Here is a 15,981-nt window from a genome sequence, read left to right on the forward strand (position 1 = left end):
TGCCATGTGGGTGCCTGTAGCCATACCCTGGATCAATGCTTCCAAAGGAGAAGTAACTGTGGGTGAGGATATAGTTTGTCATGGCAACTAGGAAGGGGGTTGTTGGCTTGGAATTTGTCTGGAGTTGGAAAAGTTAGTGTTCAAAACAACAGTGGTGGAACTTTGTCTGCAGGTAGGGTTATAAGATAGGGATCAGATGGTGGACTGTAGTTCTTTCTGCAGATGAAAATTTAGTTTGCAAGTTGAGGGATTTGTGGAATAATGGTGAGGCAAGGTTCAAGGTTAAGAAATTCTGGAAAGTTAACAGGGGAGTGATTTGGGGGCAGTGGGGTTGGATTGTGGTTGGATGGAGGAGTGAACTGAGTTACGCAGGGTTCAACATTGTTCTCTAGTTGAGTCTGATTGGTAGGGTCGTGGCGAAAAAGTGTTTCCACTGAAATGCCCGGGAGAAGGAGAGAAGGTCTTTAACAAGTCCTGCATTATTGAATTTGGGAGTGGGAAAAAAGGTGATGCCTTTTGAAAGGACTGATATTTCTGTGGGCCTAAGGCTTCTGGAGGAAAGGTTCATGACTGTGATTCACGTCTGTTTAGGTTCTGGATTCTGTGTGGTGGTGGGAGGGAGTTTTGGAGGATGGGGTAAATGTAGTAGGTCTGAAAGACGGGCATGGCACCATCCTATGCCAACCTATTCATCTGCCATCTAGAGGAATTTTTCCTAAACACCCAGAATCCTAAACCCCTCACCTGGTTCAGATTCATTGATGACATCTTTGCGAAATGGATCGAGGGTGAAGACACCCTATCCACATTCCTCCAGAACCTCAATAACTTCTCCCCATTTGCTTCACGTGGTCCTACCGACCCAACAAGCCACCTTCCTAGATGTTAACCTCCACCTCAAAGATAGCTACAACAGTACCTTCGTCCATAGCAAAGCTATTAACCACCAGCAATACCTCCACTTCGACAGTTGCCACCCATTCCATACCAAGAAGTCCCTCCCATACAGCCTGGCCACCCATGGTCATCACATCTGCAGTGATGAGCAGTCCCTCTTGAAATATATCAAGGGTCTCACTGAAGCTTTTACAGACCGTAATTATCCTCTCAACCTTGTACAAAAACAAGTCTGCCATGCCTTATCTTTCCAGTCTCCCTCCATCTCCCAAAGTCCCACCCAGGACTGGAGCAACTGAATTATATTCTCCGCCAGGGTTTGGACTATCTCTCATTGTGTCCTAAAATGAGAAATATCCTGCCCACAGTGAATTTCCACTGTCCACCAAATATACACAATATACTCATCCAGCCCTACAGAACCCCTGCTCCCAACCCCTTACCTCATGACTCATATCCCTGTAATAGACCTAGATGCAGGACTCGTCCCATACATCCTCCCACCAACACCTACTCCAGTCTGGTCACAAACATCACCTATCCCATCAAAGGCAGGGCTGCCTGTGAAACCAGTCATGTGATCTACAAGCTAAGCTGCAAACACTGTTGTGCACTCTACGTGGGCATGACGACCAATAAGCTGTCTGTCTGTGTGAATGGCTACCGACAAACTGTGGCCATGAAACGAGTGGATCACCCTGTTGCTTAGCATGCCACCAAACATGACATTCTTCATTTCAGTGACTGCTTCACAACCTGTGCTGTATGGATCCTTTCCACCAACACCAGCCTTTCTGAATTGCAGAAGTGGGAAATTCCACTGCAGTAGTTCCTAATTTCTTGTAACTCTCCTGGCCTCAACCTTCATTAGTCATTGTCCTCACCCAACCAGCCCATTCCCAGTTCCCATTCCAGCAGTACACAGCCCTCATTCCACCATCACACCTAGCCTTTTTACTTCTCTCCTTTTCTGCTACCCCCGTCCCCTCCCCATCTCTCCCCTGCCCTCCATCTAACCTCTCGACTGCACATAGCTGCCCTACCCTCTTCCCACCTTGTCACTACACACTCCCCAGCAGCACTTCACTGTCCACCACCCCTACCCTACTACCCCTCCCCCTCCCCACCCCAGCCTCCTCCGTACCCCCACCCAGTCGACACTCGCATCATGAACTGGTGCTGCTGCTTGCAGTGTGGCTTCAGTTGCCTAAACAGCAGTCATGTGTGTGCAAGTTGCATTTGCGTGTGTGTGTGTGTGTGTGCACGTCTGTCATCTAGTTTTGCTGAAGGCCTTATTGGCCAAAAAAAGCTTCATTTTTGACAGTCTTTTTGTTGTGCCTATCTGCGACTAAACATCTGTGCTATATGGTGAGTGGCAACTTTAGTTTTCATAATGTTGTTACATACTATCCTGCATTTTCCATTGTTTGAAAATTGCTTTAATATATTATAGACAAATTTGGAAAGTACCTATTTTTGAAAATACTTCAGTGTGTAGCACACTTATGTAAAAGACATAAATTACAAACTTTATGACTAAAATTGGAATAAATATTACCCAAATGGAAGTGGAATAGTAACTTTCAGTTGACCCAGGGTGGTTCATAAGGTCTAGTTAATCCCTAAATGTTGTAAATGTTGGTTTGTTATACAATGGAAATGATTTTGTGGAAATACTCGTATTTGTATTTTATACCTCCACCTTTTGCTGATGTTGTTGTTATGTGAGTGTAACAGTTTTATTTACTGTTTCAATGTTGATGACCCTAAGATTCATCTCCTTGTACTTTTTATTAATCAATTCCGGCAATGATAGCTCTCACGCCACATTGTATCAGCATTATCAAGAATAGTTCTTCCTCAGTGTGTAATTTGGCAGCATCTGCAGTCATCTAACTGCTGTATGAAACTATTGTGGCCCTTCTGCGGGAAAAAGTTTAGTAAATATTTCTGTTAAAGATTGAATTTGTGATTTATCGATAGGTTCCACTGCATTTCATCAGTTGTTGGATTGAATGAGTGGCACACATCATTGTTGACATCAGTAACAACCTGCGTAGTATCATTTCTGATAACAAGAGATAAAGCCCATCCTTTTTTCCCCAAGTAGTTTTTCTAGATATAATCTGGAGAAATGTGTTGTGCTTTGAAGTTATTTGCTTATAACAAGAAATTTTTCACTCAGTAACAAAGGAGACAGGTAGTGCAGGTTGAAGCTATGACCCTTGCTACAATGGTCGATGCATGGCTCAGTCAGCAGTTTTCTCCTTGAAATCAAGCTATGATCAAGTACAGATCCAGCAAATAGTTTTAATCTGTTACAGAGGTTCACATCATGTGGTGATCTACTGGTCCAAACAGCTTCCTTCCAACTTAGACACTGGATAACTCCATCAAACTCTGCACTGGGTAACATGCACTTCTGGCTAAATCATTGGGCATGGCTTATACAGGGTGTCTCTTCTAAGAGTCATCACATGCATTTGCTTTGGCGTTTCAGCAGATATTGGCAATTTGTTTTTTATGTTGTGTAGCTATAGTTATCTCAGACAAATAGTGCTCATCAGGTCTTTCATGCAACCCCCAGTATCAGTGGAAACCATCAGTTTGTTTCACGTTGCAAACAAAGTTATTTTCAAAGCTGAATTTTACATGCCCATTCAATAGAGCGGTCCCAGATTAGTCTAGTGCGATATTGTTTTTATCAATATGTATTAACAGGGACATTAAAGCTTGAAGAATAACCAGTACTCCAGCAGCAAAAGCACCACCCTGCCCTGCACTGACTGCTGCTGCCAAATGCAGCACTACTAAGTTGCTAGTGGACTGCTGCTGATTCTTTGTGTTTTAGTGTACCTGTTAATACATGTTGATAAAAAGAATATTGGACTAGCCTAATTTGGGAGCACTCCGTCGAGTGGACACATAAAATCCTGGTTTAAAAATAATTTTGTTTGTAATGGGAAATGAACTGACACTTTCTGTTGACAATGAGGTTGCATGAAAGGCATGACAAGCAGGAATTTTTGAGGCTGACTCCAGCTTTACATTGCAAAAATGAAATTGCAGATATCTGCCGTAGAACAGCTCCATCGAACTGGCTGCTCATTATGATTGATGTGTAATGTATTCCTTACTATTGGCGACCTCTGCAGTGGGCTGCTGGTATAATGACAAATTATTTTTGCCTAGCATGTTTGGTGTCCCTGTTACCTCCTGTGGCTGGAAGGTAGTCTTGTGTGACAGGAAGTCCTATAATAATTTTGCTCACGTACAAATGACTGCCAACACCGGCAGCTCAGTGCAGAATACAACTGTTATGTGAAATGAAAGCAGCAATCTGGAGGGGTGGGGAAGGGGAAGGGATATCAGTGTATGGGGGGGGGCATTAGCACTGTCTGGCCAACAAGTGCAATGTCAGCATGTTGTGGGACAGGGAGGTGTGGAAAATGGAACTAAAGGGGGAGGAGTGGGGAAAGATTGGCAGATTCATTGTCAGAGTGAGGGAAATGAAGAGGGTGGGAAACGAGAATGGGGAGGAGGTTATAGGACAAAGGGGGTGGAAATTTTTGGATGGAGGATGTGGGGACAGTATGTTACTATAGGTTGAGTCTGGGATAATTATGGGAACAGAGAATGTGTTGTAAGGATAAGTCCCACCTGCACAGTTCAGAAAAGCTGGCAGTGAAGGAGAGTTATCCAGATGACTTGGGTTGTGAAGCAACTGCTGAAATCAAGCATGTTATGTTGAACTGCATGTTGTGCCACAGGGTGGTCTACTTTGCACTTGGCGGATGGTTGGCTGTAATGCTAATATAAAAAGTCATGCAATGATTGCAGCAGGGCTGATATATGACATGGCAGTATGAACTGGGAGAGGCAGGTTTCAATGTTGGAATTAGGTTGGCTTTGGTTGGAGGGATTGGCAGCAAAGAAGTGTTTCTATTGCAGTGATCAGGATGCTGCTTTCATTCCATGTGACAGTTGCATTCTGCTCTTTAGCTGTCAGAGTTGACAGTCATGCATGCATGAGCTGTGCTTGCTCGCCAGGCGATAAGGCCCTTTGGACCCGGAGCTGACAGTGGCCATGTGTGTGCGAGTTATGTTTGTGTGAATGTTTGTGAATTTCATTTTGCTTGTGTCTGATAAAGAACTTGTCTGATAATTGATTAGTATCTAGCAATCTTTTTAATTGTGCCTGTCTGCCACTCAACACTTTCTCTCTGTGATGAGCAGCGATCTGTTTTTTCATCCCTTATTTTCTATTGTAATTATTATGCGTGTAACATATAATGCATTTTTACACAGATAATGTAACTAAACTGTTACTTTATATGTTTCTTATGTTTTAAAAACTTTTCATAATTATGAGGTTACATTCAATCAAGAATTAACTATTCAGTTTATATTTTGCGAAAAAAAGTGTAATGTCAACTAATAATACATTGTTCCTTTCCAATATTTTGTTAACAGCTCTTCTGGAAGTTTTGTCTTCTAACAACAGGGAATGCCTTATTGAAGCAATGAGGGTGTATGGAAACCTGACACGTTCTGAAACATCCAGAAATATTCTCCTGGAAAATACAGGTATATAATGTTTAAGTGAAAGTGATTTTCAGTACCAAAATAAAGACAACAGGAATATCCAACTTAAAAATAATGTAAGCACCAAACCAACAAAACAACAAAACTCTGCTTATATTATGCCTTATGTATGATTTAAGAATGTAAACATTTTTACACAGACTGTATTATTGCATTTAGTCATGAAATGTGAGTGCAAAAACATTTTCTAATCAGAAATGAGTTTCAGCGTAAAAAGATAATTTTTTTTTTTTTTTTTTACATTTTTACAAGCACAGATGGTGTCCCCTATAGCATAACTGCCCCACAAGCATGCGTCTGTGGCACAGTACATATTTTGGTCAGTCATAAATATGATTCAGTCGACCAGGCAACTAGTTTACATTCATCCATGGTCCAATTATGATGACCCTATGCCAATTTAAATCATAATTGATGGACTCAGTAGGTTAATATTCAAATGTAATAGGGGTCGATTGCTGCAGAGCACCATGTTGAAATATGCACACTTAACCGTGTGCTTTGAAATGTTGCGCCTGCAGTAGCATGGTATTGTATCACAGGTCCACATATCATTCCTGTATAGATTGGGCAAGACTCTGACCTTCAATATTCTGTGATGATGCATGAATGTCCAACATCTTGTCAACAACTAGTAGTTTCCCCACTCTTCAACCACTTTCCATTAATGCTCACTACATTAGCAGCTAACCAGCATTTCCATTTCCAAGACATTCATTCCTATGTGCCAGGCTATAACACTCTGCCCTTTGTCATATAGTAGAAAGTCCAGATAGGAATATCAACAATATTATGGAAAGGGTAGGTTGCTACGCACCATTAAGATGACACATTGAGTTGCAGATAGGCACAACAAAAAGACTGTTGCACATTTAGCTGTCACCCGGAGCCTTCTTCAGAAAAGAAAACAAACACACACCTTCACACTATCAAGCACACGCCATGCACATGTGACTGCTATCTCAGGCCACTCTGGCCATGTGCAACTGAGGTCTGCCTGTTTGCATTAATGTGTGTGTGTTTTCTTTTCTGAATAAGACTCTGGCAGAAGATTAAATGTGTAACAGTCTTTTCATTATGTTTGTCAGAAACTCAGTGTGTCACCTTTATGGTGAGCAGCTATCTATCCTTTTCATAAAATTGTTGACCTTCCTCAGAGTTGCCATCAGTGGTTTCTTCATTTGTGGCTCATTTCATCACTAGAACGATTCACCGTTTATTTCTACTTCTTTCTATTTAAAATTTAATTTTGCAGACCTCACAAATAAATGCTGTGACTTCATCAGCAGCAACTTTTTCACACTTTGAGCAGACAGAAGAGTAAACTTAGATTATCTATGTACTGAAATCAACTTCACTAAAAATGAACATTTTTTAGATTGCCTGGATATTGAAACCAACATTATAACAATTACACATTTCAGTGTAACAATAATGGAAATCTGTGGATGCAACAACAATAGAATATGGGAAAGACAACCACTCACAGCATGGGAATGTGCATAAGATGTCTGTGTGGTTGTGTGTATGTGAATAAAGACCAAGAACTTGAAAGCTAGTGTGAATAGTGTTTCCTTTTACATGATCTATGTTCTGCACATCAGTCTGCTGTAGGTGCCTTTCTCTTACTTTACATAAATGAACATTTCTTGTATTTATCACATGCTGACTGTCTTGTCAATAGTCATTCTCATTGTTGGATTAGATTAGATTAGTACTTGTTCCATAGTTCATGTATAAACACTTCGTAATGATGTGGAACGTGTCAGGTCAATAAAAGGTGTCTATATAAGATATTACATTAGACAAAATATTACATGACACTCAAACTTTTTTTTTTCTTTTTTTTTTTAGGTTGGTAAATTACCCACTTACTATATCCAAAAATTCATCTAATGAGTAGAAGGAGTTGCCATTAAGAAATTCTTTTAATTTCCTTTTAAATGCTATGTGGCTATCTGTCAGGCTTTTGATGCTATTAGGTAAGTGACCAAAGCCTTTTGTGGCAGCATAATTTACCCCCTTCTGAGCCAAAGTTAGATTTAACCTTGAGTAGTGAAGATCATCCTTTCTCCTAGTGTTGTAGCCATGTACACTGCTATTACTTTTGAATTTGTTCGGATTGTTAATAGCAAATTTCATAAGTGAATATATATATATATATTTTGTGAGGCTACAGTGAAGATTTCTAGCTCTTTAAATAAGTGTCTGCAGGATGATCTTGGATGAGCTCCAGCAATTATTCTGATTACACACTTTTGTGCAATGAACACTCTTCTACCCAATGTTGAGTTACCCCAGAATATGATGCCATATGAAAGCAGAGAATGAAAATAGGCTTGGTAAGCTAATTTACTCAGATGTATATCGCCAAAATTTGCAATGACCCTAATAGCATAAGTAGCTGAACTCCAACGTTTCAGCAGATCCTCAGTGTGTTTTTTCCAGTTCAACCCCTCATCAATGCATAAACCTAGAAATTTTGAATATTCTACCTTAGCTACCAATTTCTGATCGAAGTCTATATTTATTAATAGAGTTATTCCATTTGCTGTGTGGAACTGTATATGCTGTGTTTTGTCAAAGTTGAATGAGAGCCCATTTGCAGAGAACCACTTAATGATTTTCTGAGAAACATCGTTTACAATTTCACCAGTTAATTCTTGTCTGTCGGGTGTGATAGCTATACTTGTATCATCGGCACAAAGTACCAGCTTTGCATCTTCGTGAATATAGAATGGCAAGTCATTAATATATATTAAGAACAGCAGAGGACCCAAGACCGAACCTTGTGGCACCCCATTCTTGATTGTTCCCTAGTTTAAGAAATACCCAGTTTTTTGCATATTATGTGAACTGTTTATTTCAACTTTCTGCACTCTTCCAGTTAGGTATGATTTAAAGCATGTGAGCAATGTCCCATTCATACCACAGTACTTGAGATTATCTAGAAGTATTCCATGATTTACACAATCAAAAGCCTTTGATAGATCACAAAAAATCCCAACGGGTGACTTCCAGTTACTCAGAGCATTTAATATTTCATTAGTGAAAGTATATATAGCATTTTCCATTGAAAAACCCGTCTGGAAACCAAACTGACATTTTGTTAAAACTTTATTTTTACAAAGGTGTGAAGCTACTCTACAATACATTACTTTTTCAAGAATTTTGGATAAGGCAGTCAGAAGAGAGATTGGGCGGTAGTTGTTGACATCAGACGTATCCCCATTATGCAGTGGTACAACAATGGCATACTTCAGTCTATCTGGGAAAATACCCTGCTTCAGAGAGCTATTACATATGTGGTTAATAATCCCACTTATTTCTTGGGAACAAGCTTTTATTATCCTGCTGGAAATGCCATCAATCCCATGTGAGCTTTTATTCTTGAGAGAGGTTATTATCTTCCTAATTTCAGATGGAGAGGTGGGTGGAATTTCAATTGTATCAAATGGTGTGGGTAAGGTCTCTTCCATTAACTGCCTTGCTTCTTCTAATGAACATTTAGATCCTATTTTCTCTACAACATTTAAAAAATGATTATTCAAAATGTTTTCGACTTCTGGCTTGTTGTTTATCAAGTTTCCATTCGCTTTGATGGTGATGCCGTCATCCTGTACTCTTGGTTGTCCTGTCTCCCTTGTAATAATATTCCAAATTGTTTTGATTTTGTTATCAGAGGTATTAATCTCTGACATGATGAGGTATTAATCTCTGACATGATGCAAATGCTTCTGGACTTTTTAATAACCTTTCCTAATGTAGCACGGTAGTTTTTATAATATTTGGCTGTTTCTGGGTCATTACTCTTTCTTGTTGTTAGATACAGTTCCCTTTTGTGGTTACAAGATATTTTTATTGGCTCAGTAGGCTTGAAGATTCCTGCTTGCAAAAAGGATTTCAGAGTTCTAATTAATTTCATACAATCATAGCGTGTAGGCTTTCATGGCCGGCAACTTCAGTAATTGAAACTTCCGGGCTAAGAGGCCGTGGTCTAATAGTAGAAATATTTCTCCCTGATGTTTTGTTGCCAGCTGCGGGCAACATCATCTGAGGTGAGTCTACGACTGTCTGCTAGGTCATGGAGGTCCAGTTTATATAGAGCGTGTAGAGGGCACCACCACTTGTCACGTGTTGTCACGTGTCACTGTTGACAACATGTGACAAGTGGTGGCGCCCTCTACACGCTCTATATGAACAGGAGCTCTACGGCCTAGCAGCCAGTCATAGACTCACCTCAGATGATGTTGCCCGCAGCTGGCAATGAAACGTCAGGGAGAAGTATTTCTACTATTGGACCACGGCCTCTTAGCCCGGAAGTTTTAATTACTAATTTCATACAAATTCCTAAATTAAACATCACAGGCCACTAGTTTGAATTTTCCTCATTTTATCTATTCCTATCACATTATCACAGTACTTCATAAAGATTTCCAAGTGATACAAGGTCTAACATAAAACTGCTCCTGCCAAAAAGAGACTTTTTACTAAAGAGTTTATGTTGAAGTTATTCCACCTGTTTCAACATTAACATGTTAACAGGAAAAAAAGGAGAGAAAAAAGAAATTACTTACAAGGAACACGCATCTCTGGTTTATCATTTTCAAATATTTCAATAATCAGTCATATCAGTTATGTACAGGTGTATTATAATAAAGATAATTTCCAGAAGATCAGAATATATAAACAAATAACAAAATATTCTGGAATTAATATCCTTTGGATGAAGGCACAATTCACAAAAGCATTCCATATTCATTTACGTGAGTTTAATATAAATGACTTGATAATAATAATAATAAATAACCAAATAAAGACTAAATAAAAAGTATGTGAAATTTTCATGTATGGTTTACTAAAATGATGTATTGTGTTGTTAACTACAAAATAAGTATTTAGTGTTGTACAGTTTTGTTACATGTAGATATTTTTCTTACCATGTCACATGTGCTTAGTGCCAACAGGCGGCATTCAGTCTCCCTATGAGCTGTGATCATAATATTTTGGCTCATCCATGTAATTTGTACTAGCTGTTACCTGCAGCTGCCCTTGCATATCAGTAGTTTTGTTGTTGTTGTTGTTGTTGTTGTTGTTGTTGTAGTCTTCAGTCGTGAGATTGGTTTGATGCAGCTCTCCATGCTACTCTATCCTGTGCAAGCTTTTTCATCTCCCAGTACCTACTGCAACCTACATTCTTCTGAATCTGCTTAGTGTATTCATCTTTTGGTCTCCCTCTACGATTTTCACCGTCCACGCTGCCCTCCAATATTAAATTGGTGATCCCTGGATGCCTCATAACCTGTCCTACCATCCGATCCCTTCTTCTAGTCAAGTTGTGCCACAAACTTCTCTTCTCCCCAATCCTATTCAATACCTCCTCATTAGTTATGTGATCTACCCATCTAATCTTCAGCATTCTTCTGTAGCACCACATTTCGAAAGCTTCTATTCTCTTCTTGTCCGAACTATTTATCGTCCATGTTTCACTTCCATACATGGCTACACTCCATACGAATACTTTCAGAAACGACTTCCTGACACTTAAATCTATACTCAATGTTAACAAATTTCTCTTCTTCAGAAATGCTTTCCTTGCCATTGCCAGTCTACATTTTATATCCTCTCTACTTCGACCATCATCAGTTATTTTGCTCCCTAAATAGCAAAACTCCTTTACTACTTTATGTGTCTCATTTCCTAATCTAATTCCCTCATCATTACCCAACTTAATTCAACTACATTCCATTATCCTCGTTTTGCTTTTGTTGATGTTCATCTTATATCCGTCTTTCAAGACACTATCCATTCCATTCAACTGCTCTTCCAAGTCCTTTGCTGTCTCTGACAGAATTACAATGTCATCAGCGAAACTCAAAGTTTTTATTTCTTCTCCATGGATTTTAATACCTACTCTGAATTTTTCTTCTGTTTCCTTCACTGCTTGCTCAATATACAGATTGAATAACATCGGGGACAGGCTACAACCCTGTCTCACTCCCTTCCCAACTACTGCTTTCCTTTCGTGTCCCTTGACTCTTATAACTACCATCTGGTTTCTGTAAAAATTGTAAACAGCCTTTTGCTCCCTGTATTTTACCCCTGCCACCTTCAGAATTCCAGTCAACATTGTCAAAAGCTTTCTCTAAGTCTACAAAAGCTAGAAATGTAGGTTTGCCTTTCCTTAATCTAGCTTCTAAGATAAGTCGTAAGGTCAGTATTGCCTCATGTGTTCCAATATTTCTGTGGAATCCAAACTGACCTTCCCCGAGGTCGGCTTCTACTATCTTTCCATTTGTCTGTAAAGAATTCACTTTAGTATTTTGCAGCTGTGACTTATTAAACTGATAGTTCAGTAATTTTCACATCTGTCAACACGTGCTTTCTTTGGGATTGGAATTATTATATTCTTCTTGAAGTCTGACGGTATTTCGCCTGTCTCATATATCTTGCTCATCAGATGGTAGATTTTTGTCAGGACTGGCTCTCCCAAGGCTGTAAGTAGGTCTAATGGAATGTTGTCTACTCCTGGGGCCTTGTTTCGACTCAGGTCTTTCAGTGCTCTGTCAAACTCTTCATGCAGTATCGTATCTCCCCTTTCATCTTCATCTACATCCACTTCCATTTCCATAATATTGTCCTCAAGTACACCACCCTTGTATAGAACCTCTATATACTCCTTCCACCTTTCTCCTTTCCCTTCTTTGCTTAGAACTGGGTTTCCATCTGAGCTCTTGATATTCATACAAGTGGTTCTCTTTTCTCCAAAGCTCTCTCTAATTTTCCTATAGGCAGTATCTATCTTACTCCTGGTGAGATAAGCCTCTACATCCTTACACTTGTCCTCTAGCCATCTGTGCTTAGCCATTTTGCACTTCCTGTCGATCTCATTTTTGAGACATAGTATTCCTTTTTGCTTGCTTCATTTACTGCATTTTTATATTTTCTCCTTTCGTCAATTAAATTCAGTATTTCTTCTGTTACCCAAGGATTTCTACTAGCCCTCACCTTTTTACCTACTAGGTCCTCTGCTGCCTTCACTACTTCATGTCTCAAAGCTACCCATTCTTCTTCTACTGTATTTCTTTCCCCCATTCCTGTCAATTGTTCCCTTATGCTCTCCCTGAAACTCTGTACAACCTCTGGTTCTTTCAGTTTAGCTGGTCCCATCTCCTTAAATTCCCACCTTTTTGCAGTTTCTTCAGTTTTAATCTACAGTTCATAACCAATAGATTGTGGTCAGAGTTCACATCTGCCCCTGGAAATGTCTTACAATTTAAAACCTGGTTCCTAAATCTCTGTCTTACCATTATATAATGTATCTGAAACCTGTCAGTATCTCCATGCTTCTTCCATGTATACAACCTCCTTTTATGATTCTTGGACCAAGTGTTAGCTATGATTAAGTTATGCTCTGTGCAAAATTCTACCAGACGGCTTCCTCTTTCATTTCTTAACCCCAATCCATATTCACCTACTACATTTCCTTCTCTCCCTTTTCCTACTCTCGAATTCCAGTCACCCATGACAATTTTCGTCTCCCTTCACTACCTGAATAATTTCTTTTATTTCATCATACATTTCTTCAATTTCTTCGGCATCTGCAGAGCTAGTTGGCATATAAACTTGTACTACTGTAGTAGGCTTGGGCTTCGTGTCTATTTTGGCCACAGTAATGCGTTCACTATGCTGTTTGTAGTAGCTTACCCGCACTCGTATTTTTTTATTCATTATTAAAGCTATTCCTGCATTACCCCTATTTGATTTTGTATTTATAACCCTGTATTCACCTGACCAAAAGTCCTGTTCCTCCTGCCACCGAACTTCACTAATTCCCACTATATCTAACTTTAACCTATCCATTTCCCTTTTTAAATTTTCTAACCTACCTGCCCGATTAAGGGATCTGACATTCCACACTCTGATAGAATGCCAGTTTTCTTTCTCCTGATAACGACATCCTCTTGAGTAGTCCCCGCCCGGAGATCCGAATGGGGGACTATTTTTTTTTTTTTTTTGCGGCCCGCCACGAATTCCTTTCCTGTGCTAACCTCTTCATCTCAGAGTAGCACTTGCAACCTACGTCCTCAATTATTTGCTTGACGTATTCCAATCTCTCTCTTCCTCTACAGTTTTTGCCCTCTACAGCTCCCTCTAGTACCATGGAAGTCATTCCCTCATGTCTTAGCAGATGTCCTATCATCCTGTCCCTTCTCCTTATCAGTGTTTTCCACATATTCCTTTCCTCTCCGATTCTGCGTAGAACCTCCTCATTCCTTACCTTATCAGTCCACCTAATTTTCAACATTCGTCTATAGCACCACATCTCAAATGCTTCGATTCTCTTCTGCTCCGGTTTTCCCACAGCCCATGTTTCACTACCATACAATGCTGTACTCCAGACATACATCCTCAGAAATTTCTTCCTCAAATTAAAGCCAGTATTTGATATTAGCAGACTTCTCTTGACCAGAAATGCCTTTTTTGCCATAGCGAGTCTGCTTTTGATGTCCTCCTTGCTCCGTCCGTCATTGGTTATTTTACTGCCCAGGTAGCAGAATTCCTTAACTTCATTGACTTCGTGACCATCAATCCTGATGTTAAGTTTCTCGCTGTTCTCATTTCTGCTACTTCTCATTACCTTCGTCTTTCTCCGATTTACTCTCAAACCATACTGTGTACTCATTAGACTGTTCATTCCGTTCAGCAGATCATTTAATTCTTTTTCACTTTCACTCAGGATAGCAATGTCATCAGCGAATCGTATCATTGATATCCTTTCACCTTGTATTTAATTCCACTCCTGAACCTTTCTTTTATTTCCATCATTACTTCCTCGATGTACAGATTGAAGAGTAGGGGCGAAAGGCTACAGCCTTGTCTTACACCCTTCTTAATACGAGCCCTTCGTTCTTGATCGTCCACTCTTATTATTCCCTCTTGGTTGTTGTACATATTGTATATGACTTGTCTCTCCCTATAGCTTACCCCTACTTTTTTCAGAATCTCGAACAGCTTGCACCATTTTATATTGTCGAACGCTTTTTCCAGGGCGACAAATCCTATGAAAGTGTCTTGATTTTTCTTTAGCCTTGCTTCCATTATTAGCCATAACGTCAAAATTGCCTCTCTCGTCCCTTTACTTTTCCTAAAGCCAAACTGATCGTCACCTAGAGCATTCTCAATTTTCTTTTCCATTCTTCTGTATATTATTCTTGTAAGCAGCTTCGATGCATGAGCTGTTAAGCTGATTGTGCGATAATTTTCGCACTTTTCAGCTCTTGCCGTCTTCGGAATTGTGTGGATGATGCTTTTCCGAAAGTCAGATGGCATGTCGCCAGACTCATATATTCTACACACCAACGTGAATAGTCGTTTTGTTGCCACTTCCCCCAATGATTTTAGAAATTCTGATGGAATGTTATCTATCCCTTCTGCCTTATTTGACTGTAAGTCCTCCAAAGCTCTTTTAAATTCCGATTCTAATACTGGATCCCCTATCTCTTCTAAATCGACTCCTGTTTCTTCTTCTATCACATCCGCCAAATCTTCACCCTCATAGAGGCTTTCAATGTATTCTTTCCACCTATCTGCTCTCTCCTCTGCATTTAACAGTGGAATTCCCATTGCACTCTTAATGTTACCACCGTTGCTTTTAATGTCACCAAAGGTTGTTTTGACTTTCCTGTATGCTGAGTCTGTCCTTCCGACAATCATATCTTTTTCGATGTCTTCACATTTTTCCTGCAGCCATTTTGTCTTAGCTTCCCTGCACTTCCTATTTATTTCATTCCTTAGCGACTTATATTTCTGTATTCCTGATTTTCCCGGAACATATTTGTACTTCCTCCTTTCATCAACCAACTGAAGTATTTCTTGTGTTACCCATGGTTTCTTCGCAGCTACCTTCTTTGTACCTACGTTTTCCTTCCCAACTTCTGTGATGGCCCTTTTTAGAGATGTCCATTCCTATTCAACTGTACTGCCTACTGCGCTATTCCTTATTGCTATATCTATAGCGTTAGAGAACTTCAAACGTATCTCGTCATTCCTTAGTACTTCCGTATCCCACTTCTTTGCATATTGATTCTTCCTGACTAATGTCTTGAACTTCAGCCTACTCTTCATCACTACAATATTGTGATCTGAGTCTATATCTGCTCCTGGGTACGCCTTACAATCCAGTATCTGATTTCAGAATCTCTGTCTGACCATGATGTAATCGCATTGAAATCTTCCCGTATCTCCCGTCCTTTTCCAAGTATACCTCCTCCTCTTGTGATTCTTGAACAGGGTATTCGCTATTACTAGCTGAAACTTGTTACAGAACTCAATTAGTCTTTCTCCTCTTTCATTCCTCATCCCAAGCCCATGTTCTCCTGTAACCTTTTCTTCTACTCCTTCCCCTACCACTGCATTCCAGTCGCCCATGACTATTAGATTTTCGTCCCTACATACTGCATTACCCTTTCAATATCC

At 39.8% G+C, this 15,981-nt stretch overlaps 1 protein-coding gene across 1 annotated transcript in view; it reads left to right on the forward strand.

Moving 5' to 3' along the window:
• LOC126203778 (armadillo repeat-containing protein 2) overlaps window positions 1–15,981 on the forward strand; it is a 180,502-nt gene that overhangs the window by 122,009 nt on the left and 42,512 nt on the right. The window contains exon 14 of the mRNA XM_049938146.1: window positions 5,371–5,484. Coding sequence (XP_049794103.1) covers window positions 5,371–5,484 — 114 coding nt within the window. The remainder of the gene's footprint in view (window positions 1–5,370; window positions 5,485–15,981) is intronic.

This window comes from Schistocerca nitens, chromosome 9, assembly GCF_023898315.1.
Source record: "Schistocerca nitens isolate TAMUIC-IGC-003100 chromosome 9, iqSchNite1.1, whole genome shotgun sequence".
Classification (NCBI taxonomy): Eukaryota; Metazoa; Arthropoda; class Insecta; order Orthoptera; family Acrididae; genus Schistocerca; species Schistocerca nitens.